Genomic DNA, 26,882 nt, shown 5'->3' with positions numbered 1-26,882 from the left:
AGAAAAATATGCAGCCAAGAATACTATATCCAGCTAGGCTGTCATTGAAAATTGAAGGAGAGATAAAAAGCTTCCAGGACAAACAAAAACTAAAGGAATTTGCAAACACGAAACCAGCCCTCCAAGAAATATGGAAAGGGGTCCTCTAAGCAAAGAGAGAGCCTAAAAGCAGCATGGACCAGAAAGGAATACAGAGAATATACAGTCACAGTCACTTTACAGGCAATACAATGGCACTAAATTTCTATCTTTCAATAGTTACCCTGAATGTAAATGGGCTAAATGCCCCAATCAAAAGACACAGGCTATCAGATTGGATTAAAAAACAAGACCCATCGATATGCTGTCTGCAAGAGACTCATTTTAGACCGAAAGACATCCCCACATTGAAAGTGAGGGGGTGGAAAACCATTTACCATGCTAATGGACACCAAAAGAAAGCTGGGGTGGCAATCCTTATATCAGACAAACTAGATTTTAAAACAAAGACTGTAATAAGAGATGAGGAAGGACGCTATATCCTACTTAAAGGGTCTATCCAACAAGAAGATTTAACAATTGTAAATACCTATGCCCCTAACATGGGAGCAGCCAATTATATAAGGCAATTAATAACAAAAGCAAAGAAACACATTGACAACAATATAATAATACTGGGGGATTTTAACACCCCCCTGACTGAAATGGACAGATCCTCTAAGCAAAAGATCAACAAGGAAATAAAGACTTTAAACGACACACTGGACCAAATGGACTTCACAGACATATTCAGAACATTCCATCCCAAAGCAACGGAATACACATTCTTCTCTAGTGCCCATGGAACATGCTCCAGAATAGATCATATCCTAGGTCACAAATCAGGTCTCAACCGATACCAAAAGATTGGGATTATTCCCTGCATATTTTCAGACCACAATGCTTTGAAACTAGAACTCAATCACAAGAGGAAAGTCGGAAAGAACTCAAATACATGGAGGCTAAAGAGCTCCTACTAAAGAATGAATGGGTCAACCAGGAAGTTAAAGAAGAATTAAAAAAAATTCATGGAAACCAATGAAAATGAAAACACAACTGTTCAAAATCTTTGGGATACAGCAAAGGCAGTCCTGAGAGGAAAGTATATAGCAATACAAGCCTTTCTCAAGAAACAAGAAAGGTCTCAAATACACAACCTAACCCTACACCTAAAGGAGCTAGAGGAAAAACAGCAAAGAAAGCCTAAACCCAGCAGGAGAAGAGAAATAATAAAGATCAGGGCAGAAATGAATGAAATAGCAACCAAAACAACAGTAGAACAGATCAACGAAACTAGGAGCTGGTTCTTTGAAAGAATTAACAAGATTGATAAACCCCTGGCCAGACTTCTCAAAAAGAAAAGAGAAATGACCCAAATCAACAAAATCATGAATGAAAGAGGAGAGATCACAACCAACACCAAAGAAATACAGACAATTATAAGAACATATTATGAGCAACTCTATGCCAGCAAATTAGATAACCTGAAAGAAATGGATACAATCCTAGAGATGTATCAACTACCAAAATTGAACCAGGAAGAAATAGAAAACCTGAACAGACCTATAACCACTAAGGAAATTGAAGCAGTCATCAAAAATCTCCCAACAAACAAAAGCCCAGGGCCAGAGGGCTTCCCAGGGGAATTCTATCAGACATTTAAAGAAGAATTAATACCTATTCTCCTTAAACTGTTCCAAAAAATAGAAATGGAAGGAAAACTTCCAAACTCATTTTATGAGGCCACCATTACCTTGATCCCCAAACCAAAGACCCCATCAAAAAGGAGAATGACAGACCAATATCCTTGATGAACATGGATGCAAAAATTCTTACCAAAATACTAGCCAATAGGATCCAACAGTACATTAAAAGGATTATTCACCATGACCAAGTGGGATTTATCCCTGGGCTGCAAGGTTGGTTCAACATCTGCAAATCAATCAACGTGATACAATTTATTAACAAAAGAAAGAACAAGAATCATATGATCCTCTCAATAGATGCAGAAAAAGCATTTGACAAAGTACAGCATCCTTTCTTGATCAAAACTCTTCAGAGTATAGGGATAGAGGGTACATACCTCAATATCCTAAAAGCCATCTATGAAAAACCTACAGTGAATATCATTCTCAATGGGGAAAAGCTGAGAGCTTCCCCCTAAGGTCAGGAACATGGCAGGGATGTCCACTCTCACCACTGCTATTCAACATAGTATTAGAAGTCCTAGCCACAGCAGTCAGACAACAAAAAGAAATCAAAAGCCTCCAAATCAGCAAGGAGGAAGTCAAACTCTCACTCTTTGCAGATGATATGATACTTTATGTGGAAAATCCAAAAGACTCCACCCCAAAACTGCTAGAACTCATACAGGAATTCAGTAAAGTAGCAGGATATAAAATCAATGCACAGAAATCAGTGGCATTCCTATACACCAACAACAAGACAGAAGAGAGACAAATCAAGGAGTCGATCCCATTTACAAGTGCACCCAAAACCATAAGATACCTAGGAATAAATTTAACCAAAGAGGCAAAAGATCTGTACTCAGAAAACTATAAAATACTCATGAAAGAAATTGAGGAAGACACAAAGAAATGGAAAAACATTCCATGCTCATGGATTGGAAGAACAAACATTGTGAAGATGTCAATGCTACCTAGAGCAATCTACACATTCAATGCAATCCCCATCCAAATACCATCCACTTTTTTCAAAGAAATGGAACAAATAATCCTAAAATTTGTATGGAACCAGAGAAGACCCCGAATAGCCAGAGGAATGTTAAAAAGGAAAAGCAAAGCTGGCAGCATCACAATTCCGGACTTCCAGCTCTATTGCAAAGCTGTCATCATCAAGACAGTATGGTACTGACACAAAAACAGACATATAGATCAACGGAACAAAATAGAGAGCCCAGAAATGGACCCTCAACTCTATGGTCAACTCATCTTTGACAAAGCAGGAAAGAATGTCCAATGGGAAAAAGACAGTCTCTTCAACAAATGGTGTTGGGAAAATTGGACAGCCACATGCAGAAGAATGAAACTGGACCATTTCCTTACACCACACACAAAAATAGACTCCAAATGGTTGAAAGACCTAGATGTGAGACAGGAGTCCATCAAAATCCTAAAGGAGAATACAGGTAGTAACCTCTTTGACCTCAGCCGCAGCAACTTCTTCCTAGAAACATTGCCAAAGGCAAGGAAAGCAAGGGCAAAAATGAACTGTTGGGATTTCATCAAGATAAAAAGCTTTTGCACAGCAAAAGAAACAGTCCACAAAACCCAAAGACAACTGACAGAATGGGAGAAAATATTTGCAAATGACATATCAGACAAAGGGCTAGTATCCAAAATCTATAAAGAACTTATCAAACTCAACACCCAAAGAACAAATAATCCAATCAAGAAATAGGGAGAAGACATGAACAGACATTTGTGCAAGAAGACATCCAAATGGCCAACAGACACATGAAAAAGTGCTCAACATCGCTTGGCGTCAGGGAAATCCAAATCAAAACCTCAATGAGATACCACCTCACACCCGTCAGAATGGCTAGAATTAACAAGTCAGGAAAGGACAGATGTTGGCGGGGATGCGGAGAAAGGGGAACCCTCCTACACGGTTGGTGGGAAGGCAAGCTGGTGCAACCACTCTGGAAAACAGTATGGAGGTTCCTCAAAGAGTTGAAAATAGAGCTACCACACGATCCAGCAATTGCACTATTGGGTATTTACCCCAAAGATACAAATGTAGGGATCCGAAGGGGTACGTGCACCCCAATGTTTATAGCAGCAATGTCCACAATAGCCAAACTGTGGAAAGAGCCAAGATGTCCATCGACAGATGAATGGATAAAGGAGATGTGGTATATATACACAATGGAATATTATGCAGCCATCAAAAGGAATGAGATCTTGCCATTTGCAACGACATGGATGGAACTGGAGGATGTTATGCTGAGTGAAATAAGTCAATCAGAGAAAGACATGTATCATATGACCTCACTGATATGAGGAATTCTTAATCTCAGGAAACAAACTGAGGGTTGCTGGAGTGGTGGGGGGTGGGAGGGACGGGGTGGCTGAGTGATAGACATTGGGGAGGGTATGTGCTATGGTGAGCGCTGTGAATTGTGCAAGACTGTTGAATCACAGATCTGTACCTCTGAAACAAATAATGCAATATATGTTAAGAAAACAAAGAAGAAGATAGCAGGAGGGGAAGAATGAAGGGGTATAAGTCGGAGGGGGAGACGAACCATCAGAGACGATGGACTCTGAAAAACAAACTGAGGGTTCTAGAGGGGAGGGGGTTGGGGGGATGGGTTAGCCTGGTGATGGGTATTAAAGAGGGCACATTCTGCGTGGAGCACTGGGTGTTATGCACAAACAATGAATCATGGAAGACTACATCAAAAACTAATGATGTAATGTATGGTGATTAACATAACAATAAAAAATTTAAAAAAAAGAATTTCTTCATGTCCTTTAACTAAACAACATTTACAACAGACGGAGAGCAGACTCAGAGAGGAGAATCCAGCCACCTTCTTTTAGAACAAGAGATTTGCAAGAATATAAAACAGTGCCACTCTTCACGCTAAATGGAATTTCTTTTAAAATATGGTTATATTTCATAAAAGCATGTGACATATACTCACATGTACTGGGTCTAGTATTATCTTTAATGAACTGAGAAAAGCTTCCAATGCCCCACTCCTAATTTCTAATATGGTAAATCATAGTACACATAACCCACATCAGCACGAGCTCGTTGGGCTCTCAGTAATGTGATATGTGTAAAGGCATCCTGAGAGCAAACGGTCAGACACCAGCTACTCTAGGACTTATGCCTCAGTCTCTAGGACAGGTTGAGTGATCCTGAGCCCCCTTGGTCCTGGTCACCTTACACCCGTAAGGGTCTGTCCTTGCTGCAGGGCACACGGCTGCCCGATGGGCTACGTGTTAGCGGTTTCACAGAAAATGAACACACGTTCTTCATGTGTCCTTCCCTTGTGGCCAGCCACCCTCCTGGTGGGGGGCAGACATCACTGGCTTGTCTTGTTTTGTTAACATCAAGGACGATGATATTTCTTTCCTGCTGCAGACTACATTTCTATTTACTTAAAAAAAAAGAATTTTTAAAGTCTTGGAGTTCCAAAATCTCAAACAATGATTTATTCAAACATTGAATCCTTCTTGATTCGTGTCAGTGGTTTTAAATGAAGGACCTAACCAGGTGTATACTTTTAAAATGGAGAAGATCGCAGTTCTTGCAAAAGAATGAAGAAATTCATTCCATTTCCAACACAGATCTATTCAAAGGTGGCTCAGATCACTAACAAGGAATACATCGAGGTTTCACCTCATCGCTGGCCTCAGTTTCCCCTTCTGTAAATGAGGCCCTTCAAGGGCCCTTTCCACACACAAGCTCTGTGTCTTCAACTCAGTCTGTCAGCACTTGAACGGCTCAGTCAACAGCCACATGCGAACTGTGGGTGCCGGGGTTTGCACACCTGACACTGTGTGTTTCACATCCCCCCTCCACGCATGCCTTGAAAATTGTGTGATCTTGTCTGGCTGTCACAGGAAGACCAGAAAAAGGTTATATTTGCTGAAATGATTTTTTAAGTGTGCTTATTATATTTCCCATCCCTGCCAAGTTTAGGCAGGTGGTCCAAAGAGGATACCATTTACAAAAGGTGTACATAATGTTTCTGTAATGTGAAGGGAGAAAACTTTCTAGAGGCTGGCATCTCTGGCTACAGTGTCCACCTAACACTCTGTGGCAGGCGGGCACATCATCTGACAGGATTGTCCAGGCTGGCCTGGTCGAGCAGCCATGGCGTCACTGAAGCGAAATAACCTAGGTACAGGAGGGCTTTGTGTGTGCAGAGGATGCTAAGGAAGTAAGAGGCCTGCGTGGAAATAATTCTTTCCTGAAAATATTTCTTTTTTTGATTGCAAATTTGCATTCAAGGAGAATTTTTTGGAATAGAGGTGTAATTGGCATACGCCATTGTATTAGCTTCACATGTACAACATCATGATTTGATATTTGTACATAATGAGAAATGATCAACTACAATAAGTTTACTTAACATCTGCCACCACACATAATTACAGAATTATTTTTCTTGTGATGAGAACTTTTAAGATTTACTCTCTTAGCAACTTTCAAACGTGTAATACGGTATGATGGACGATGGTGCCACACTGTCCATTTCTGTTGTTCGAAGCCATCCGGTTTGTGGCATTTTGCCATGGCACCCCTAGGAGATGAATATACTGCCCAAGTATGTTCTCTATACAGAAGCTCAGGTGACCTTTAAAAGTGCAGACCTCATCATGTGCCTGGGTCCCCAGGGCTCTCAGGACAGAGTCTAGCCTGCTCCATCCCTGCCGAGTACCCAGCTTCCCGCACTCCCCACCCCCCACCACACCATCCCTCGCCCTTCTGCAAGCCACTAACTGTTGTCTTTAAATGGGGGCTTAGCAAATTAATCAAGCAGAGCATCAGTGCTGACAGTTTTTTAAAGATAAGTCAACTTAGAATTTCCCAGGTTAAAAAATAGCAACGACAACATAACAGACTTTGCTTACCATTCGATTTTGTTGTGTCTCAAACCCTCCCTCCTCTCTGATCTTGGAAGCCTGCCACAGCCCAGAGCGGAGGATTCATGAATCCTTGGCACCAGAAATTACCGTACGAGAAGGGCAGGACTCCCCTTCCATGACTTATCACTGAATCTGGATCCAAGATGAAAACCTGCAGGGAGTCACAACTTTGTCACTTGCTTTGTGTCCCCCAGACGGCAAGGGTGTGGGGGCAGAGGAAAACTGTTGTAGACAGAACAGCACTCCCAACAGGACAGGGACTGGCGTTAAATGTAGAGCTCAGAGGAGGGCCAGTGGGCACCTGTTTTGGGTGTCCCCCGAGATGGCTGGAAGCCAACTTTGGGGCCAACGAAAGGAGTGGGAAGGAATGGGTTATTTAGAGCCTATTCAGCAAGGGACCGAGCACCCACTGAGCAAAGAAAGCTCTTTGGCCCATTAAGAGTCCAGGACGGGGACTGCAAAAAACACCTGATTCCTTTTGTAGCTCACTCTTTTCCTTGTCTCGATCCCCTGGAACCGGTCTAAAGCTGCTTTCACCAAACACTGAATTACCACCCCCCGTCCACTCCTTGCTGCGTGACCCCACTCCAACACCTCCTCAGACAGGAGTCAACTCGGCTGGGCTCTGTGCTCACACAACAGAGCAGAGGAAATGCACCTGTGTTTTCTGACGAGCCCAGTAAGGGGCAAGGGCAGGAGCGAGAGAAATAGGGGAACAGGGTTTGACGATTGTGGGGCGCCTGGGGGGCTCAGTCGTTGGGCGTCTGCCTTCGGCTCAGGTCACGGTCCCGGGGTCCTGGGATCGAGCCCCGCATCGGGTTCCCTGCTCCGCGGGGAGTCTGCTTCTCCCTCTCCCGCTCCCCCTGCTTGTGTTCCCTCTCTCGCTGTCTCTTCCTCTCTGCCAAATAAATAAATAAAATCTTAAAAAAATAAAAAAGGCTATTGACAGGACTCGACAAGGTATGGGAGATAAAATGAGAGTGCTGTTTGATTAAGGGCATTCACAACCGGAAATGGCAAAAAGGGACTGAGAAAATTCCCCAAATGCCAAGCAACTGGTGCCAAACAAGGCACTCGTGGCAGAAGCAGGCCTCCACGAGAGCGCTGGGTCATACACGGGCCCCCCCCAACTTTGTTTACTCTTCCATCCCCTGCGTGCGGCCCAGAGCAAGTGGCAGATGTATGTTGCCAACCATTCGCCGTGGCTGGAAATCCAGAAGGACAGGGATGTATGGGCACACAGGCCAAGCCCACCTCTTCCTTCACAGGACAGGGAAGAGCAAATATTAGCTCCATTTCCAGGTAAAGAAAATGAAGCTTAACAAGGTCAGGTTAAAGCCATAAGGCCCAGGCCACCCCACAGATCAGCTCCGTCTGAACCTCTGGGGAAGGTGTCCAGGCCTCCGGAGTTCAACAGCTCCCGAGAAGAGTCCGAGTCAAGCCGAGGTGAGGACCAGGGTCAGTGGTCAGCCCAGACTGCCAGCCGGTGGCGGACCAGCCAGCTTCCGACGCCGAGCAGCCTGGTCCTGACCGACAGCTGGCCCTGGGCCAGCCACTCCAGGAGAACTGCACATAACAGTGTTGAGATCGCCCCACCCGTCCTCGAAAAGCCGTGGAGTTGGCAGCAAGTCAGGTGCAGTCCTTCCATCTGAGTTGTGCCCCAGGGGTGGGGGCAGGGGGGCTAAGTCCTCCCCCCTCTCCGTTTGCTCAGATTGTCAAATCACAGCTGAGATGGTCTCAGTCTTACGTGAGGTGTGAACGGAAGTACCCTTAGAAAGTTTGGGTCAACACAAATCTAAATAAAAATGGTATGAACTCTATAAACCAGTTTAAGATGAGTCTCCTTCCCCCGTCTCCAGCACGGCCCCAAACAGGTTGTCACCCTACACCCCTTCTGCGTATACGTTCGGGAGCCCCGCTGCTGATGCCCCACTACAGCTGTGCAAACCCCAGGCTCCCCCCGACACCTGTGCTCCTCGTGGGGCACGGCCCGAGCGCTCTCCTCAGTCCCTCTGCCTGCCCGTCACCCCAGCAGGGGCACAGCCAGCAGGAGCTGTGCCATCAGTCATGGACCTTCATGCTCACGGGTCCCAGCCCAGGTTCCGGGCACCTGCTCCAGCTCACCTGCAGCAGCAGAAGCAACACTGGAAGCAGGAGCAGTGAGGTGTGGCCACTGGAGCCCATGTCCATGTGGGGACGCATGCAGGTGACCAGAGGTCCCCCAGGCGGCCGATGTCCCCCACAGCCAGGCCTCCAATCACCGATCACCTCCTTCCCAGCCCAGGTCTCCTGTTGCTCCGGGGACACTCCTGTCCTTGGCACTCTGGTCTCCTCTCTCCCACCCTCTGTCCCAGCCGCACTTGTATTTATTCGAGTGGGCTAGGCTGAGCCTTGAGCTTTAACCTCACGGTGACAGCCGAGTTCCCAGGAAGGGAGTGGAGAGGAATGAAACACCCTGCTCACATGCACAGACTCAGGCTGGAACCCAACCCCGGGGGAGTACCCGAGCCTGGGGAATGTGACACCAGCACCTGTTCTTCGTTTGTTTGTCTTTCGTTCCAAGTAAAAGTCCCCACAATCTCTGTCTGAAGCAGGATATTTTAATGACTCTTTCCAATAACCCCTATGATTTGAAAGGAGAGCAGTGAAAAAGGACTCCAAGAAAGAAGGACTTGAGTAAGGAGAGAAACCCAAATGCTTTCACTTTCCAAAGAACCAGCGGATCTTCATCCCAGCTACGTCTCAGGGCTCTGAGATTTCTACCCAAATCTCTGCTAAGTTAGCTGACTCTGCCCTTGTGACTTTGGGATTGGAGGATGGGGAGATGGAGAGAGACGCCCTACAGGTGGGGGCCTCTCTGTGCCAAACTGGGGGTCTTGGCACTAGAATACCAGGGGGGGAAAGGCAAGCAAGGATTCTACACAATCGACACTTAAGGTCACAATGACTGAGTTTAAAACAAAATCGGAGATCCAGTAACCAGATCACCTGAACATCATAGTTTGTTACCACATCTTGTTTAAAATAACAAACAGTTCTTTAGCAGATGGAGAAGGTAGGAGAAGGGAACCTTCCTTCCTGTGCATTCACAGCTCCGTGAGATGCTGCTCAACACTGTCATTTGAGGAATTTGTCTGAATCTGAATCAGCAGCTTAGTATTGGAAAGAGGAACAAATGCAATTTTAAGGTCTCTATTTCACGTGCATAAATAGAAATGGAATAATAATTATTGAATTTACAACTTCATGCTTATTTTCCAAGTGGGTATTTTTATTCCATGGTAGTCTACGGAAAATTTGATTAAGTTAGAATCGTTAATTCAGGATTCATAGATCAGATAAGCTAAACCATGTCGAATGTTTGTGGGAGAAAAAGAAGATGCAGGGTAGGCAGCCCTTCCATGGAGTAGTGCTGAGAGAGATAACATCGAGCGAGAAGGACAGTAAGCCGGCCTCCAGAGATCTGGAGAGGGGCTGGGGATGTGAGGAAATGGCTCTATTTTTACATGTCTTGCAGTTGGAAGAACTTGGTCTTTCCATATATTAGGAACAGCCAAATTTTCAACAACCTCAAACACTGAAAAGTAACGGAGCAAGATGTCGGCTTCCCCTAAGGCCGTCTTTCTCTCACTGGGGCTGAGCGGTGGTGGGCTTCACCTGCCGCAGGGCACGTCTCAGGTGAGTGTGACCTAGAAGGTGTCAAGGTTCCCTCTCCATCCTGAGCATCTGTGATTGCAGACTCTAGTGTTCCTGTGTCCTAGGACGTGCACTAATACTTTGCAGCCACAAGGGGGCAGCTCCCCGATGCACGGAACCTGAGAGACGCAACGTAGGTGCAAGCGGTGGAAAAGGAAGGAGTGAGCGCTAGTTATCCGGACTCAACAGCCTCACCTCCAGCTCTCAGGATTCTCTATAGCGACAAGCACATCATGAGTGCTGCTGAGGATTAATTTTGTCTCGAATCATCCATGATAGGCAAGGTTCCTGCCAACGCCAGGCACTCGCTGTGTCATTTTTTCGGGATCCTTAGTGAAGGCAGCTTGAACACATTGTTCCTCCATCTCTGCAGGGTTCCCGGAAGACTTCTACTGGCCTAGGAATTGGTGAGTAGGACCTTAACTGAAAACGAGGTAGCATCACATTCACGACATTCTAAGAGACCCCAACAATTAAGACCAGACACTTTAGGACCCCCAAAACATGGCAGAACTGGTCCCGTCACACCCACCCACCCCCAGCCCGCCCTCTGCCACTGTGGCCGTGGACGTGAGGGGTCCCGGGGCCGGGGATCGGCTGCTTTCTGCTCGCCTCATTTGTAGCTGGAGCTGCCCTGCCCCGCCCCCCCCCCCCCCCCCCCCCCACTGGGGAGGGATGGGAAGCTTTCTTTCCATTTCGGGCAGTCGGTGGGTTGGATTTTTCTAGGGAATGGAGTCCCTGGTAATGGGTGGGGGTGACTGCAAGGCTGGGGGCCTGGAGCCCCATCCCAGCAACACTTGGACAGCGGTCGGGCTGAGCGGGCCCACGCGCAGCTAAGGAGACGGGCGCTGAGGCAGACAGCAGGACCTCGAGAGGGTGCAGGAAAAGTGCCCAACGCTGCCTCCATCCTGCGGGCCAGGAGACAGACCTTCCCCTGCCGGTCAAGTAAATGTCAAAGAAGGGGCGTGGTGAGCTGAGCCTTCTTGCTGCTCCCGAGAGGGCTGCTGTGCGGGGAGGTGCAGACAGGCCCAGAGTGTGACGTCTGGACACCTTCTGCACAGGGCGAACCAACCTCGGTGGAAGTGTGGAAGGCGGTCACAGAAACACGGAACACAGCCGCACATGCGCTGGAGAGCGAGCAAAAGCAGCTGGAAATGGGGGGGGGGGTTGCGGAGCTGGAAGGTGGGGGGACAGGGCGGAGAAGCCATGAGCGGTGGCGTCCACACAGTGAGCATGTGGGCGTTCACTGTACAAGCCTTTCAACTTCTCTGGATGTTTGAAAATTTTCATAACATGATGCTGGTGGGAAAAAAATCGGAAAAGTGAATCTGACTCCAGCACTGAAAAACCCAAGTTGTTATTATGTGTACTCTGAGCCTAGTGTCTCCTAGTGTGCATCTAACACATGTACCCCAATACCTGACATGTGTAAGAGCTGAAGTGTAGACCTCCCGTGAGAATAAAACAACTCCTCACTTGTCTTTCCTGATTTGCTCTAAGGGACTGAGACATTTTCATCTGCCCCACATTGCTGCTGCGGTAGCCACACGGGCCGAGGAGAAAATGTGGTCCTTGTTTTAGTATTTTGTCAGCCACCAAGGGCTGCCCGGAACATTTCCTTGGAGAAACGTTAGTCTCTTGCCCCTATTTGTTCAACTAGTAGTTGTAGGTGAGCAAACGGGGGTGGGCGGAGGGAGAACACAGCAAGTATAACAGACTGGAGTGTTTCTCGCTTTTTGCAAGTATATTTTATACTAATTATATTGATAGTGGAAGCACCGAGCTCTTTTTTCAGTTATTTGTGTATGTGAATGTTTTTATGCTTTTTCAGGGAAGAAAGGAGAAAAGGAGGGGAAGAGAGAAATTTGAGGCTACTTAGTGTATCTTCTCACGTCAAAACTGTCCTGAGCAGGGGGAAAAATACATACTTCTTTTAATTAGAACATCTTCAGCTGAACCTGGTAGATCATTCTTCTCATTATTGTGTAAGACCTACCAGGAAAAAGCATTTCATTCCAGTAGTTAGAAAAGTGAGCAACACGGGACCAAAGCACAGTCCCTTCCCTTACTGTATGAGGGCGGGTGTCTGGTGCACTGCCAAGGGTCTCGTTCAGATGCAGACTTTTATACTATAGGGGAGGTAAAATTTGACCTTTACCGTCAAAAGAGAGGGAACATAATTTTACTTCTACCCTTCTAGGTTCTCGACTGAGACCTCCCGTAAGAAAAGACAGATTCACAGATGAAAAACAAACAGAAGTTTAATAACACGTATGCCCCCTGTACATGTGGGAGACACCCCAGGAAGACCAAGGAACTCCCTGAAATGGTTCATGCTGCCTCCTTAAATACCACCTCCAGCTAAAGACAGAAGATGTTCATTTGTTTTGTTTCTTAAATTCCACATAAGGGAATGGAAGGAAAAATAAGATGAAAATTGAGAGGGAGGTGAACCATAAGGGATGCTGAGCTCTAGGAAACAAACTGAGGGTTGCTGGCGGGGAGGTAGGTCGGGGGATGGGGCCACTGGGGGATGGGCACAAAGGAGGGCATGTGATGGAATGAGCACTGGGCATTACATGCAACTGATGAATCACTGGATTCTACCCCATGAGGTTACCAGGAAAAGCACAATAAATGGGTACGGCTGTTTCACAGATTTAATTCCATGCCTTAATGAGATAAGAGTCAATAAGCATCTCTAGGGTCCTTCCTCTTCTGGTACAGAGAGAGAGAGACATGCCCCGACACACGGGGACCCCCCTGTGCATCTCTTACACTCAGCTTTCAGAGCTTCTCCTGTGGCTGTGCTGTCCCTTAAAAATATTTTGTGGTGGCAAACTGCTCCCCTGCAACCTCTTTGGGTCCTTTTTGGCTGGTGCTGAGAATTAAGTCAACGTAAGACAGATCAACAGGAGGAAAAAGCAGACCGACTGTGGAATCCCAGTTCTGCAAGACGCAGGGGCCTTGAGAAGGAATGAGGGCCCGGAGAAATGGGGGGAGTCCCCAGCTTTGCTAATAGGTTGAACAAGGAGAGGCAGTTGCAGAAAACGTCCTCGGCTATGTGGGGAGACTAAGGAAGATGAGAGCCTTCTAACAAACAAAATCGGTGCAGAATTCTTCTCGGTCACCGCTTCTCATCCCCGGCAGTAAGAATGTTTCTTTCTTTCTGGCACCAGGAGGACTTCTCTCCTACAGGAATTTCATCTCCTGCTTTGAAGAGAAAGAAGAAAGGTAAGTGCTTTTCTTCGACTTGCTGTTTTTCAAGTGCCTTTAACTCAAGGGAGGCAATGTGCCGGGCGGCGGATTTCAGGGCGGCGTGTTGGGAACTCCTTCACCTGCAGCAGGTGCCAAGGCAGGGCTCACCCCGGGAGGAGCAGGGCCACGGAACCGTGCTGACTGCCTGGGATCACAAGTGAGATGTGCCTTGGCTTTCTCTAAAATATCATTTGAGCTGGGACAGTTCTATTTGTGACTACCCCATTTTTAAAATTCCACATATGTTTCCCAGTGTTATCACAGTTAATTCCTTCAATAGCAAATTGCTGAGGACAGGGATATTTGGACCCTATTGTTTGAAGCAGGGTCTCTAGGAAGATTTTTACAGATTAATGATCTATGTTCCTCCACTGACCGTTATTCTGTGCTTAATATAGTTGTATGATCTTAATCAAACAAGGAGACATTTGGACTGAGGTGGTTTTACGTTAGGTCGAGAGGTTTCATTGCCACCTTATGGATAATAAAACAGCAACATCCAAGAATAACCTACCATTTTATGTACAAATTTATGATTCAAAACCCCCAACATGGTTAATTTTCCAACTACCAGGAAGTTTACTTTTAAACCTGCTGATAAAAAGACCACAGGCCCACATGGGGTGACTTTGCCCAGCCGGCCACAGAACCCAGCCTTATTCGGAGCTTGGGCTCTCCCAGAGCGGGATCTTCAACGAGGCAGTCAGGAGTCACCCAATCAGCACTAGGGAGGCCATTCACCTGGTAAGACCCTGGCCACCCCCAAAAGGAAAGTGAGCTTGCAATCACCCAGCCACCTTCTTGCCCAGTACAACTTCCATGTGCCCACTCCCTTCTGTCTTTAGAAGTCCTTCCTTTTGCCCACTCCTCGGAGCTCCTTTCCACCTGCTGGCTGGGATGCTGCCTGACTCATGCATCATTAAATAAAGCCAATGAGATCTATAAAATTTTCTTGGTGGGATTTTGCTTTTTAATGCCCCCGGAATTATGTTTAAACTACCACTATTTGGTAGACTCAAAAGAATGCCCCTTCTTGTCAGAAGGGAGTTTAGAAAAAGGAGGAAGGGGCCTTTGCGAATGTTCCTGGCTCCAGGTGCGCTCCCGGAGAGCGCGGGCGCTCAGTCCGGGAGGGGCCCGTTGGCGCGTGAGCTCCTCTCCTGTCACTTTACTGTTAGTGAATTTCCGTCCTGCCTCCCTGACTGTTGGACACCTTCAGGGGAACAAGAGGAAGAGGGCCTCGGGAGAACACCGGTGGTGCTTCTCAGATGCACCCAGTCAGGTCGGCAGGTGCGCTGCTGAGTGTTAAGAAAGGACACGGCGCAGTCTCCTGCCCAGCGGATCTGTGAGATGAACAGGCAGAAATGAGACCAACTCAGGAAGAGAACTGCACGAAAAGCAAAACAAAACCATGCCTGAAAAACCAGGCAACATCTCCTACTGTTTAACTGACCTCAAGAGAGGAAAAATCCAGCTTCACAAAAACTTAGATACGTTTCGTTTTATTATGTACAAAACCAAGCATACAATAATTTAACAGCAAATAACAAACATGCTCGATTGGGTCAGGCCATTTGAAATGGACCTCTGTACACGGACATGAGTAAATCATAAATACTGCTTCTCTGTTACCTTGAAACACAGTACCATCTAGAGTTTTCTATTTTTAACTACCTAAGTAAGTGAGCATAAAGAGGAAATACAGCATTTACATCATGAAAGGTGGAGATTGTTCCGTCTTTTGGGAAACTAGCCTACTGGCTTAAGAACCAGGACAAGCCTTCCTCCTTTCAGCCTGTAGCTGCTGTGAGACCAACGATCTTTGTCATCAGAGGAACCCACCCTGCCCTGTCAGTCAGTTACGAACCTTCAGCCAGTGTGGTCCTTAAGGAGTTGAGAAATAGTCTCAACCTAAAGAACTGTAGCTAATACTGATAGGTTTTTGCAGTTTGTTCTTGTATGTTTTTACAACTTTTTCCATTAACTGATTCTAAACCTTCAGTAGCTCTTAACTTTCTCTACACCTTTTTTTTTTTTAAACCTTGGATTATTTTAGTTGGTTTAAACACAACATGTATGTCAACAACTCCCAGAAATGAGAGGCACTTCTCTGAAGACAATGATGTGTCCCCAGACTAGCAGGACACTGGGTGGCTTAGACGCGACCAACCGCAGGAGGCCAGGACTCCACTCTCGGGCGCTGTCTGCGGGAAAGCGGCAGGATTCTTGTCTGCAGCATTTAGAACAGGAGGCTGTGTCAGGGGTGGGGATCGGAAACCGTGGGAATGAAATTGTGCTTATGTTCTCTAGTGAGCCCCTGCTGTTCATCAGGAGCTCTGATCCAATCGCAAGAATCCTGGTTAAAATAAACCGTCAACCTGAGGCAAAAACGTGAATAAGCAAAGTCACTTTTTCAGGCTTTTCAAACTGTCGTAACATGTGACATTGTAACTGTTCCCCAAATTAGGCAACTGACTTCAATTCAGAGAGCAAGGAACAAATGTGACATCCGAGGCACCGCCTCTCAATTTCCTAATCAGGATGGTCTTTGGCTCAGACGTCCACAAGGCAAAGTGAACACGGGGCCTTCACCCAGCAGGGCCTCCAAGGGGACCCACACACAGCATTCCTGGAGAAGGCAGCAGCTCACCGAAACCCCTTAGTATTAATAACGGGCGTATGTGTACGTATATGATGTGCTTATGGAGATTTATCAGCCCTGAAATGTTCTAAAGAGCTACATAAACATGGTAGCTGAGAAAGCATCACGAATGAGGGGCCGTGCTGGCTAGGTACAAAGGACTAGTCCCCCTGCGTTCACAAGGAGGGGTGCAGGCAAAGGGCACAGGGGACGCCACGCAGCAACCACAGAAGGGTGCAGTCAGGGCAGTGCTAGGGTTTCAAACTGCAGTGCATACACTGAGTAGATAAGTTACAATATAACTGAGAATTAGGGAAGTAAGGCCCACTAGATGTGCGTTTTTACCCACATAATAAAGGTACAAGATCTTCATGTAACAGCATGCTCTCTCCAATAGGGGGGTGTGAAAGGTAAAGAACGTAAGACAGAATCTGTGAAGATCTAGATGTCAAGTCCTGGGAGAAAAGAAAACGGCCCTAAAAATCTGTATATGCTGTCTCATATTTGTAAAGTCAGATTTTAAAACGGGATCTTAACATTTAACTTGTGCGCATCATTTCATTTACAAATGTCTCTGGTCGTTATCCTACTAACTGAAAGGCCTTCGATGACATTGTCTGTTTAGTGGAGTCTGCAAGCTAGTATGTGTTTCCAGAGGAAAAGTGCCAGCTTCTTAATTTGCCCTAAAGGTGAAAAAATAGAAACACGTATGGATGAAAACAAATACCTCATTTAAAGAGAGAAAATCGGCCACAGTCATTAAAACATACTGTATATCCAGTGGTCAACCAAAGGTTTTAAAGATATTTACAATATCAGCAGAAACCTCACAGTGTGACTAGAGGCGCACATAGACCTGGCTTAGTGGTGGTTACATAAGAAGCATCTAGAAGAGCAGGGGAGCCAGGGGACCCGGTAAGGATGTTAAGAAGACACTCCCCGCTCCATCTGGAAATGTGTCCTCACGCCTCTGCCCTGAAGCAAGGTGATAAAATCCTGCTCTTGCAAAGTAAAATGGATTATGTCAGCTACGGACAGCAGGACCCAGGTCCCAAATCAGTATGAGATGACTGTGATGGTCACAGTGCTTTCATGTCTATCTGTGGTGGCAGGCCTTCCCTGTACACACTCCAAACGGTGGCTTTACTGCACACCTTTTCCAGAAGCCACACCTACGTCAGAAACACTCAGGGGCCAAAGGTTCCACTTTGGGCTCCCACCAGGCAGGAACGGTCCTGCTGAGACCCACTGACTCACACCTGGACCAAGTCTGGGCTCTGCTCTAACCTCGGGGTAGAGAACACAAAGGTGCACTTTACCACCACCTCTGAGTTTAAAATGCCTTAAAAAAAAAAAAAAAAGACCCCAAACTATGAAAGTATTAGATTCCATTGTCTGGAAAGAACGAGCAGCTCAGTGTTCATGACTTTGCTCCTAGGAGAGGCTCCTGAACCTGAGGAAGGGCTGGAGCCTTTCCTGGGCCTGAAGTAGACAGGACTTCTGTCTGGACAGTTTGGAAGAAGGACACCAAGAACCCTATTTCAAACGTTTCAGAGTCTACGTTGAAAGCGGTATATGCACTACCTTCTACCTGTGGGTGCGGGTCCGCGGCTGTGGGGAGCTGGACAGCGCCACGGGCCGGTGCGGGGCTGGCTGCTACGTCCAGTTTACACCTGTCTCCCCGTCATTGTATGTCGTTATATGGCGCAGACCTGGGTTAAGTATTATCTAAAGGGCTCTCATTTGCTTAAGATGGTCAACACAAAGAAAGGCTCATTGAAAGCCACCTTTCTTTGGAAAGAAGCCCAGTGTGGCTGGGGTGAGGTGAGGCTGCCCCCACGGGACCCCTCGACGACTCACATGTGGGTCATCAGAAATTCACAGTATGCTAACTTTCGGAAGAACTCTGACGTTTAGCTATCGGCAGGGCCTTGCAGTGCATCATTTCGGTTCTTACTTGAATTTGTATGTGCTTTGCTTTACTCCATTGGCTTTGGGTTTCTTCTCGCTGGATGTGGTGGCGTGGGCGCACCTGCTCGCACCGCCCTTCTTCTGCAGGCCCGCGTGTGCCTGCGGCCTGGGGGGCCCACCGGGGTCGGCGGAGTCCCGAGCGGTCACCCCCTGCCTGGGAACGCCAGGGCCACCGCCATCACTGCAGGGCAGGTCCCAGCGCTGGAGTCTGGGGCTCTTACTCTCTTTCTTTCTCTGCTCCTCGGCCGTCATGTCGAGGGCTGGCTTCCGAGAACTGGGCCGGCTGCCCCGTCGAACGTGGAGGGCTTTGGGGGTCGTGTCAAACGCGTAATAGGAGGGCCTGGCTTCCTCGCGGGGCAGCTCCTTCCTCCGGGAAGCGCCGGAAGCGCCCAATTTGTAAGCCCCCTCCTGGGGAGGCCTGGCCGGAGCACTGGCCCCTAGTTTGCTTCTGCCGGGGCTTTTCAGAGCCCCGGACGTGGACAAGCCGGGGGCGGTGGGAGGCCTGGCTTTGGCGCCCTTCCCCTTCTCGCCCTGGACGGTCTGCATCTGTAGCCACTCGAGCTGGGCCAGCCTGTCGATGTACCTGGCCAGCAGCCCTGCGGCGCCGCTCCGAGCTGCGGGCCTGGGCTCAGTGCCGGGCGGCACAGCCAGGTCGCGGAGGTCCCAGGAGCTGAACGGGGCGGGCAGGAAGTCCGCATAGTGGTAGGCGGGCTGCGCGCTGCCCTGCGGGTCCGCGTCGGGGTCCGGACCGGGGTCCGCGGCGTCAATCTCCTCCGCGCGCAGGTGCAGCTCCGGGGGCGCGCGCGAGGACGGCGGCACAGGCACTCGCTCGGAGTCCGACAGGTCGCTGGCGCTGTCGTCGTCCTCGCCCGCACCCTCCTTCAGGATTTTCACGCAGGGCAGGTCCAGAAACAGCTCACTCCCCGAGGCGCCCCGCCGCCGGGGGCCCAGTGGGCTCCTTTCAGGTTTTCCTTCCGGGAAACCGCTTTCCTGGAGTCCATCCGCAGGAGGCTCGGAGGACACGTGGGGCACTTGGAACTGACTCCGCCTTTTTCCTGAAGGGTTTTTTGAACGTTGTACTTTGTTCCAAGATGGGCCAGCATTCATATTGCTGTGAGAAATAAAACTGTAATTCTTAGTTCATAGGACACAAAGAGGTCTGGCTGTGATTAAACAGACTCCTCGGGCTGCAGTCGGCGCTGTCCCTGGGAGGGGCAACGGGCCACACCGGCCTCTAGTCAAGAAACGCTTATCAGTACCCTTTTTATAAAAAAAGGAAACAATCATAGGACGCAGGTGCCAAAAGGAGATGCATGGATTCTGTTTCATATCAAATAGTATCATTTAAGAAAAATACTGACATTTCTTAAAGTGCTTATAATTTTAGACCAGTCATGTACACTTTAAACAAAACAAACACCAGTTTGGAGAAAATCTGTTGTAAACTCTCAATCTGTTCTGCTATTGATGAACGGTGTTTAATGACACTAGCGAGTAAAAGCTACAGCTTTCTTTTTCTTTCTTTTTTTTTTTTTAAGATTTTATTTATTTATTTGACAGAGAGAGACAGTGAGGGAGGGAACAACAAGCAGGGGGAGCGGGAGAGGGAGAGGCAGGCTTCTGGCTGAGCAGGGAGCCCGGTGCGGGGCTCGATCCCAGGACCCTGGGAGCATGACCTGAGCCGAAGGCAGATGCTTAACCAACTGAGCCACCCAGGCGCCCCTACAGCTTTTCTTTTTTTTTTAAGATTTTATTTATTTGAGAGAGAGAGAGAGAGAGAAACAGCACGAGAGGGGAGAAGGTCAGAGGGAGAAGCAGGATCCCCGCTGAGCCGGGAGCCCGACGTGGGACTCGGTCCCGGGACTCCAGGATCCTGACCGAAGCTGAAGGCAGTCGCTTAACCAACTGAGCCACCCAGGCGCCCCCCTACAGCTTTTCTTTTTCAAGGTTGTTTTCCATGAAAAGTAAACAAGGTGTAAAATGCAAGTTTTATACAACTTAATCACGATTGGTGGTATTTCTGAGCCGTCTAAAATCTTAATATCAAAAGTGTAGTACAGACAACCTATACCTCAAATCAAAAGCTTATTAAAGTATTTTCAAATAGGAAACACTCAGGAAAACAGTTTAAAAGGAGAGAGAAAAAAATCATATGGTGCCTTAAAACAGAGAATGAATGAAAACATAAGATTACTGCTGTCTTGTGAATGGTGGAGAAATGGGAATAAGGACTAGTAGAGCAACTGGGTTCCCCCAGGAGGATTCACTCTGAGGCAGGATCTCCTATCAGAGTTGAAAATACTTTCTTTGCTGTGTGTTTACCCAAAGCATAGCATCTCACTAGGATTCATAATACTTCTCAGGAATATAAGTCAGGTAGGGTAAAAGAAAATGAGTGGTCAACATGCTTTCTGGAAACCTCAGAGGTTCACTTGCCCAGTGGTTTCTACCACAGTAAGCAATCGTTTGAAAATACGTGATTTCTTAATAAATACAGAAGATGTTGAATCATGGTGAATAGCTAACACATGCTCAATATATGTTGAAGAAATGGATAAAGGAATTGTCCTTATTTGGAACTCATAACCAATCCTGTTATAACTTTTGTTGACTCTGTCAGTGCACATCAATAAAAGTGATGATCAGTATCCTCTTTATAAAAAAAAGGAAACAATCATAGAAGGGTGACTAAGGGGCTTACCCAAAATGATAGACTCTGCTAACAGTTAACGTGGCAGAAGTATGACCTCTGGAATTTTTACTAACTCTTAATGTTTAAAACCACTCTGCCCACTCATTTCTGCCCACAGACGTTATTTTATTTCCAGCCACACATATTCAGCCTGGAGAACTGATATAATGTGCCTTTTGCAAGATAAAGCAATTAAAATCATTTACCTGCTTTTCTGATGAGATTTCGTCATCCTATTCCCTTTCTTGAAAAAATCAGATGGCCGATCATCTTCTAGGGTTTGCTGGACTGTCTAAAAAACCAGACATGGAGTAGTAAATACCGTGACAACAACAACAACATCATACACACACACACACACACACACACACACACACACAAAACAGCAGAACAAATCTAGTAAGATTTTCCCTCAAAATTTACATCACCTTTTCTGTAGTGCTTGAAATATTCTTGCTCAATGTGTTGGCAGATGATGACAGCTGGGGAAGTGACTTCTTTATTCCTCTTATATTTGGAAAGGACTCCTCACCACCAGAACTGGAAGCAACAGAACACTGTGGGTAAGTATGGGTTGCAAAGGCTTCTGCCCCCAGTACTGGGCTTACTTTCACTGGTTTGTTTTGAAATATTTGCATAGTATTGAAATGTTGGGGGGGGGGGCTGGTACTGCCTTCGGTTTACAGTTTCATCTTTTCTGCTTGTTTGTTTTTCACAGTGGATATTAGATACAAAATCACACTGCTATAAATGTTGCCAATGGAACGAATCCTTCTCTTTCCTTACACACACACACACACACACACACACACACACACACACACACAGCCGCCTCGGAAATAACACCTTCAGGAAATGTGTAGGGCTAATTAATAATTAAGGTCGGGTATTACTCCAATCTCCTATGTCCATTCATTCATTCATTCATTCATTCAAGTAATTACAAGAGAACCTTCAAAATGGCCGGGATTATGCACCATATCCCTGCTCTCAGGGAACAGGCACTCTATTGGGGAAGCTCCCCTTTAATTCTCCTGCCTTCAGGATCACATCAATCCATTTAAAGATCGTCAATATAGTAATACAGATCATATAATGTTATCTCTGTGAAATTCTGTTGACTCATATCAAGAATGCTGCTTTCCCTGATTTTGAGTGGGTGGCCTACTAAAAGGGTCCTGATTGAAAAGTGAATACTTTCTTCCATAATATCCCCTATCTGTATCTGTAAAATAGACAAGAGGTGGGATAGAAGACTTTTTTCTTCCTGAAACGCTGCTGTATTACTTTTCATAAGCGTGTATGCCTTTTTAGCCAGGGTACACAGGTTCTCACAGTTAATGACTTATACCCCAGGCTGGATTTATGTTAGATGTAGAGAAGGTTCTTTGCCAACCCCCCTCAATAGTTTGGTTTTCCTTCTGCTTTGTCCCTCTGTACAGTAAAAAGGAACCCTCCAAGATGCCTGGCCCCAAACTGCTGTCTGGAGAGCGCGTTTCCACCTTTCCCACTTCATTTCACCTGGCATGCTTTACACTGTAAGAGACAGCGTTTTGTGGGCAAGTTACAGAGTGAAATAGGCAAAGAATGCTTGCAGGGTCCTAAGATGCAGAAAGCAAGCTCGCGGTTTCCCTGATGGTTCAGGCTTGCAGCGGAACAAAGCTAAAAGTCTGGGATTCTGGCTACAAAAATGCTTCCCCAGCGCCAGCGGCCGATTAAGGGCAGTGGCATAATTCATCACAGGGCATTAACTCTGATTCCCACATCCTCCTCTCGGGCCAGGCGCCAGGAGACTGACAGCTGCAGCACCGCCCCCTCCCCACCCTCCAGGGAACTGGCGGCGGTCCGCGGCAAAGCATTGTGGGTGATGTGTGGTCAAGACGCCAGACCTCTACGCAGCGAGGCTCCCGCGGTCTGGCCGGGGCTTCAGGTTGCAGTGCAGACGTCCAAAGAGCTGGCTAGCCTACAGGCTTCAAATTAGCCAGGGACCAGCTTCTGGAAAGGCCAATTTTTGCGCACCGCTCCACCCCCCCCCCCCCCGCCCCAGTAACCCAGAAATCCAAGGGCCCGCAGCATGCATTTTCCTCGTCCTCGGTTGGTGCAGACACAGATCCACGATCGATAGGTGCAGGGACCCGGCAGATGCAGACAGAAATTGATCAGACCTGTTCGGCGATCGCCGAGGACACGTGACGAGGCCGCCCGCCAGCCTCCCCGGCGCCGGGCGGGGAGGCCGGACTGCGGTGCGCTGCGGCAGGGCAGGGGCGGCGGCGGCGCGCGGCGCGGCGGGCTCCCCGGCTGTGCCCGGCCGGCGGGGACGGCGCGCCGCGGCGTCACGAGGGGCGGGGCGCAGGCTCGCCAGGAAGTTGCTCCGGGACAAGTTGGAGCCATGTAAGTAGCGCAGCGGGCGGGGAAGGTGGGAGGGGCGGCCCCGTCGACGCAGCCTTCCCCCAAGAACCTCGGAGGAAGCCAAAGGGAGGCGCCACCCTGCGCTCCCGGGGGTCCCGGAAAAGCCTCCCCCCGAGAAAGCACTCATCTCTCGGCAGACGATCTCCTTTCTCGCTGCAAGAGGCGGAAGACCTGCGCCAGGACTCGGGGGGCGCGGTGGCGGACGGGGGGAGCGCACAGCCGGCCCCAGAGGCTCCCTGCAGGCCGCGGTTTCGGTGGACACCAGGGAATTCTGAACACGGCGGGGACCCCAAGGTAGGGAACGCCGGGTCCGGAGAACGCCTCTCGGTTCCGCCTCCCCGTCGCCCGACGGCCGGCCGGGCCATGTCCGGAGGCTGGGGCTCGGCGGCCCTGCCCCCCGCGCCGGGGTTCCGGAAGCCCGCCCCGCGGAGCCTCAGCTGCCTCTCAGACCTGGACGGCGGCGCCGCCCGGGAGCCGCAGCCCTGCAGGCCCCCCGGGAGCCCGGGCCGCGCGCCACCTCCACCGCCGGAGCCGTCAGGCTGCGACCCCGGCCTTCGGCCCATCATCCTGCGGCGGGCGCGCTCGCTGCCCAGCTCGCCCGAGCGCCGCCAGAAGGCCGGGGGCGCGCCCGGAGCCGCTTGCCGACCAGGCTGCAGCCGGCAGCTCCGCGTGCGCTTCGCGGACGCGCTGGGCCTGGAGCTGGCGCAGGTCAAGGTGTTCAACGCGGGCGACGACCCGTCGGTGCCGCTGCATGTGCTGTCGCGCCTCGCCATCAACTCGGACCTGTGCTGCAGCAGCCAGGACCTGGAGTTCACCCTGCGGTGCCTGGTGCCCGACTTCCTGCCGCCCATCGAGGCCGCAGACTTCGGCGAGCGCCTGGGGCGGCAGCTCGTCTGTTTGGAGCGCGTCACCTGCTCGGACCTGGGCATCAGCGGCACGGTGCGCGTGCGCAACGTGGCCTTCGAGAAGCAGGTGGCGGTGCGCTACACCTTCTCAGACTGGCAGAGCGCGCACGAGGCGGTGGCCCGGTGGCGCGGGGCCGCGGGCTCCGAGGGCACAGAGGACGTCTTCGCCTTCGGCTTCCCGGTGCCGCCCTTCCTGCTGGCGCTGGGCTCGCGCGTGCACTTTGCGCTGCGCTACCGAGTAGCGGGCACCGAGTACTGGGACAACAACCATGGCCGAGACTACAGCCTCACGTGCCGCAACCATGCGCTGCACATGCCTCGCGGGGAGTGCGAAGAGAGCTGGATCCACTTCATCTGAAGGCGGCCGCAGTGGTCCCCTAGCTGGGCTCTCCAGTCCATGCGGCTACTGTTTCGCACACCCCCAACCCCAGCCTGAGTCTTCTGACTTCACTTCCCACTTCAAGTCCCTGGGCGGTGGCCCTTCCCATTCTCTACTTGAAATGTCTGTGTCACTAGCTCTACAAAGTAGCCTCAGGTGGCCGGGAGGCCAAGTTGTATAATGCGCTGGGGGAGGGTGCGGGGTGGGTGGATGCATAGCCGTGTCTACCCCTCTGGAGAGGGTCCAGGCAGGCTGGGTTGGTTGGTTGCTTGGTTGATTTTTTGGAAAGGTCTGCATCCTCCTACTAGGAAAGCCTGTGGCTTTTGCATGTGTCCTGACTGGGTCTCTGTAAACGTAGCTGTTATTTATCATTGTGATGTTGGAACATTTTACCCTTATTGGATGCCTTCTCAGGAACTTTCTGGATTTAAGAAGCTAAAAAATAAGTCCTGTGTGTTTTGTGCGCATTGTAAACAGAATGTATGGTGTGACTCCCATCATGGTCCCTTGAGGCATTTCTGCCCTGGGACAAGGAAAACCTGAGACTAGGTTTGGTTGCCAATATCTGTAGACTTCTGACAGTGGGGAACTATTAATAGGCAAGAAATTTATGCCTCATCAGTCATCACACAGCCATTCCTAGGAGTTCAGGCTGCCCTGGTTAGGCCGTGTGTCTTCTACATCAACAGCCAAGGAAGGGGGAAAAGCTTGACTTTGAAAACTAGCAAAACAGTCCCTTCTCTTGCAGTCTCTCCTCTCACTTCCTGTGTTCCCTTTCTTGTCTTTGATAATTATGTATCTGCATGTTATCGGGCCATTCTGTTTAGGTTTGAGACTACCTAAACATTTTAAGAAATTTTGCCTTAAGTTATTTCCATTTTCAGGCAACTCTGTAGAAAAATTTCAGGCAACAATGCCCTTTGCAATACCTTTTTGACGACTAAGGTGACTCTTTTTATGTCTGCTCAAGTGTCAGAAAATTCCAGCGGCCAAACTTCAGAAGTCAGGTTATCAAGTGGAACTGGCAGGGGTTTTCATCAATAGCTGGAGCCCTGGAGGAAAACTCACCAATACTTACACTTTTTAATCATTTTAAATTGTATTTATATATTTCCAGTTTTATCAGCTACCTGCCAACTTTATTCTTTGTGCCTTCAGACAGGAGAGTTTCTAACGTTGTCTGGACTCCCCACCCCCCCCGCCCCAGTTTTTAAAATGTTAAATGCTTTTCCTTTTTGTTGTTTGTTTTTTTATCTCCAATCAAGAAGTCAAGGCCTTTGTCCCCTGCTGAATGCCAGGATGACTTAAAACTCCCAGCAAGGCACTGATGATTTCTTTTGGTGCTGAGTGGTGGTCTCTCTGACAGCAGGTGCTAACACTGAGGTGTGAAAACCCAGCCATGATGAACAAGGCCTTGTGAAGTTTGGTTCTGATGCAGTTGAAACCAGCGTCATTAATTTGTGATAGCTGTCACCAATGAATTAACTCTAAAGTTTTGAATACTCATTGACACTTGTCAAATCACTATGTAAAAGATGTGTTTTGCCTTTTAACCAATTTATTTTTATAATTGCGACTTCCGTGTTTCTAAAATTCCAAGAAGAGGGATCTCTTTCTTTGGTACCTTTTGATAATTACACTGAATTTTGATTTAAAGTATTGTAATTCAACTGAACAACCTTTGGCTATTAGCACTGTGCACTACATTGACATGCAAGAGAGACAGAAGCCTGGTTCCATTTCCTCCTGTTTAATAAAATGTCCAATTAGGTCAGCAAGCCTGTCGAGAGCCATGGCTGTTGTGTCCTTGGCCCCAGCCCAGAGCGCACGACAATTGTCCAGAGCATTCAGGTATAAGAGTTAGAGCTGCCGAATGTATTGTTGGGTAAAGGCATGTAAAGAATCATATCCATGTTAAAGTCACTTGTCAAAAAAGGTTCTGGTCATAGAATATACAGTAAATGTTTTACCTTCGATACTAAGAGAACCTCAGCGTGCCTTTAAAAAAATCAACATTTAAAAATTTAAAAACTTAAATATACCTGCCTAGTTGATAAAGAAGTTGATAAAGTTCAGCTTAAGGAGAACTTTCAGATCCTAAAATAGTTATACTGCTTAGATGTTAATATTTTGCAGTGGATTGTGCAATTGTGGGGTTGTCTCCCCAAACATATTTTAAGGTCATTGAAGATGATTTCACTCAAGCCTAAATATTAAAGTATGTGCATAAATTGTTATCTGAGATGTGTTTTTCTTGTGGTCTAATTATAGAAACAAGACTTTGGAAACT

At 48.2% G+C, this 26,882-nt stretch overlaps 3 protein-coding genes across 5 annotated transcripts in view; 1 reads left to right on the top strand and 2 right to left on the bottom strand.

Moving 5' to 3' along the window:
- CDH26 (cadherin 26) overlaps nucleotides 1-8,980 on the bottom strand; it is a 40,509-nt gene extending 31,529 nt beyond the window's left edge. The window contains exon 1 of the mRNA XM_027622609.2: nucleotides 8,769-8,980. Coding sequence (XP_027478410.1) covers nucleotides 8,769-8,846 — 78 coding nt within the window. The 5' untranslated portion in view covers nucleotides 8,847-8,980. The remainder of the gene's footprint in view (nucleotides 1-8,768) is intronic.
- A 6,111-nt stretch (nucleotides 8,981-15,091) lies between these two features.
- FAM217B (family with sequence similarity 217 member B) lies at nucleotides 15,092-23,579 on the bottom strand. Of its 3 annotated transcripts, none has more exons than XM_027622680.2 (5): nucleotides 23,065-23,579; nucleotides 21,328-21,439; nucleotides 21,106-21,191; nucleotides 18,194-19,318; nucleotides 15,092-16,919 (listed from the first exon to the last, which is right to left on the bottom strand). In XM_027622680.2, exons 1-5 carry the CDS (start codon nucleotides 23,433-23,435, stop codon nucleotides 16,910-16,912), a joined length of 1,704 nt encoding a protein of 567 aa, XP_027478481.1. In that variant the 5' UTR covers nucleotides 23,436-23,579; the 3' UTR covers nucleotides 15,092-16,909. The 3 variants fall into 3 exon arrangements, with proteins under 3 accessions (XP_027478481.1, XP_027478480.1, XP_027478482.1); XM_027622679.1 differs by having other exon boundaries at nucleotides 15,092-15,973; XM_027622681.2 differs by having other exon boundaries at nucleotides 15,092-19,318.
- Nucleotides 23,529-26,825, top strand: PPP1R3D (protein phosphatase 1 regulatory subunit 3D). Its single transcript, XM_027622682.2, has one exon. It carries the CDS (start codon nucleotides 23,672-23,674, stop codon nucleotides 24,569-24,571), a length of 900 nt encoding a protein of 299 aa, XP_027478483.1. The 5' UTR covers nucleotides 23,529-23,671; the 3' UTR covers nucleotides 24,572-26,825.
- Nucleotides 26,826-26,882: the final 57 nt, after the last annotated feature.

Source organism: Zalophus californianus, chromosome 8 (assembly GCF_009762305.2).
Source record: "Zalophus californianus isolate mZalCal1 chromosome 8, mZalCal1.pri.v2, whole genome shotgun sequence".
Taxonomy (NCBI): Eukaryota; Metazoa; Chordata; class Mammalia; order Carnivora; family Otariidae; genus Zalophus; species Zalophus californianus.
The sequence above is the reverse complement of the archived record's forward strand: the minus strand, read 5'-3'. Positions and strand labels throughout refer to the sequence as shown.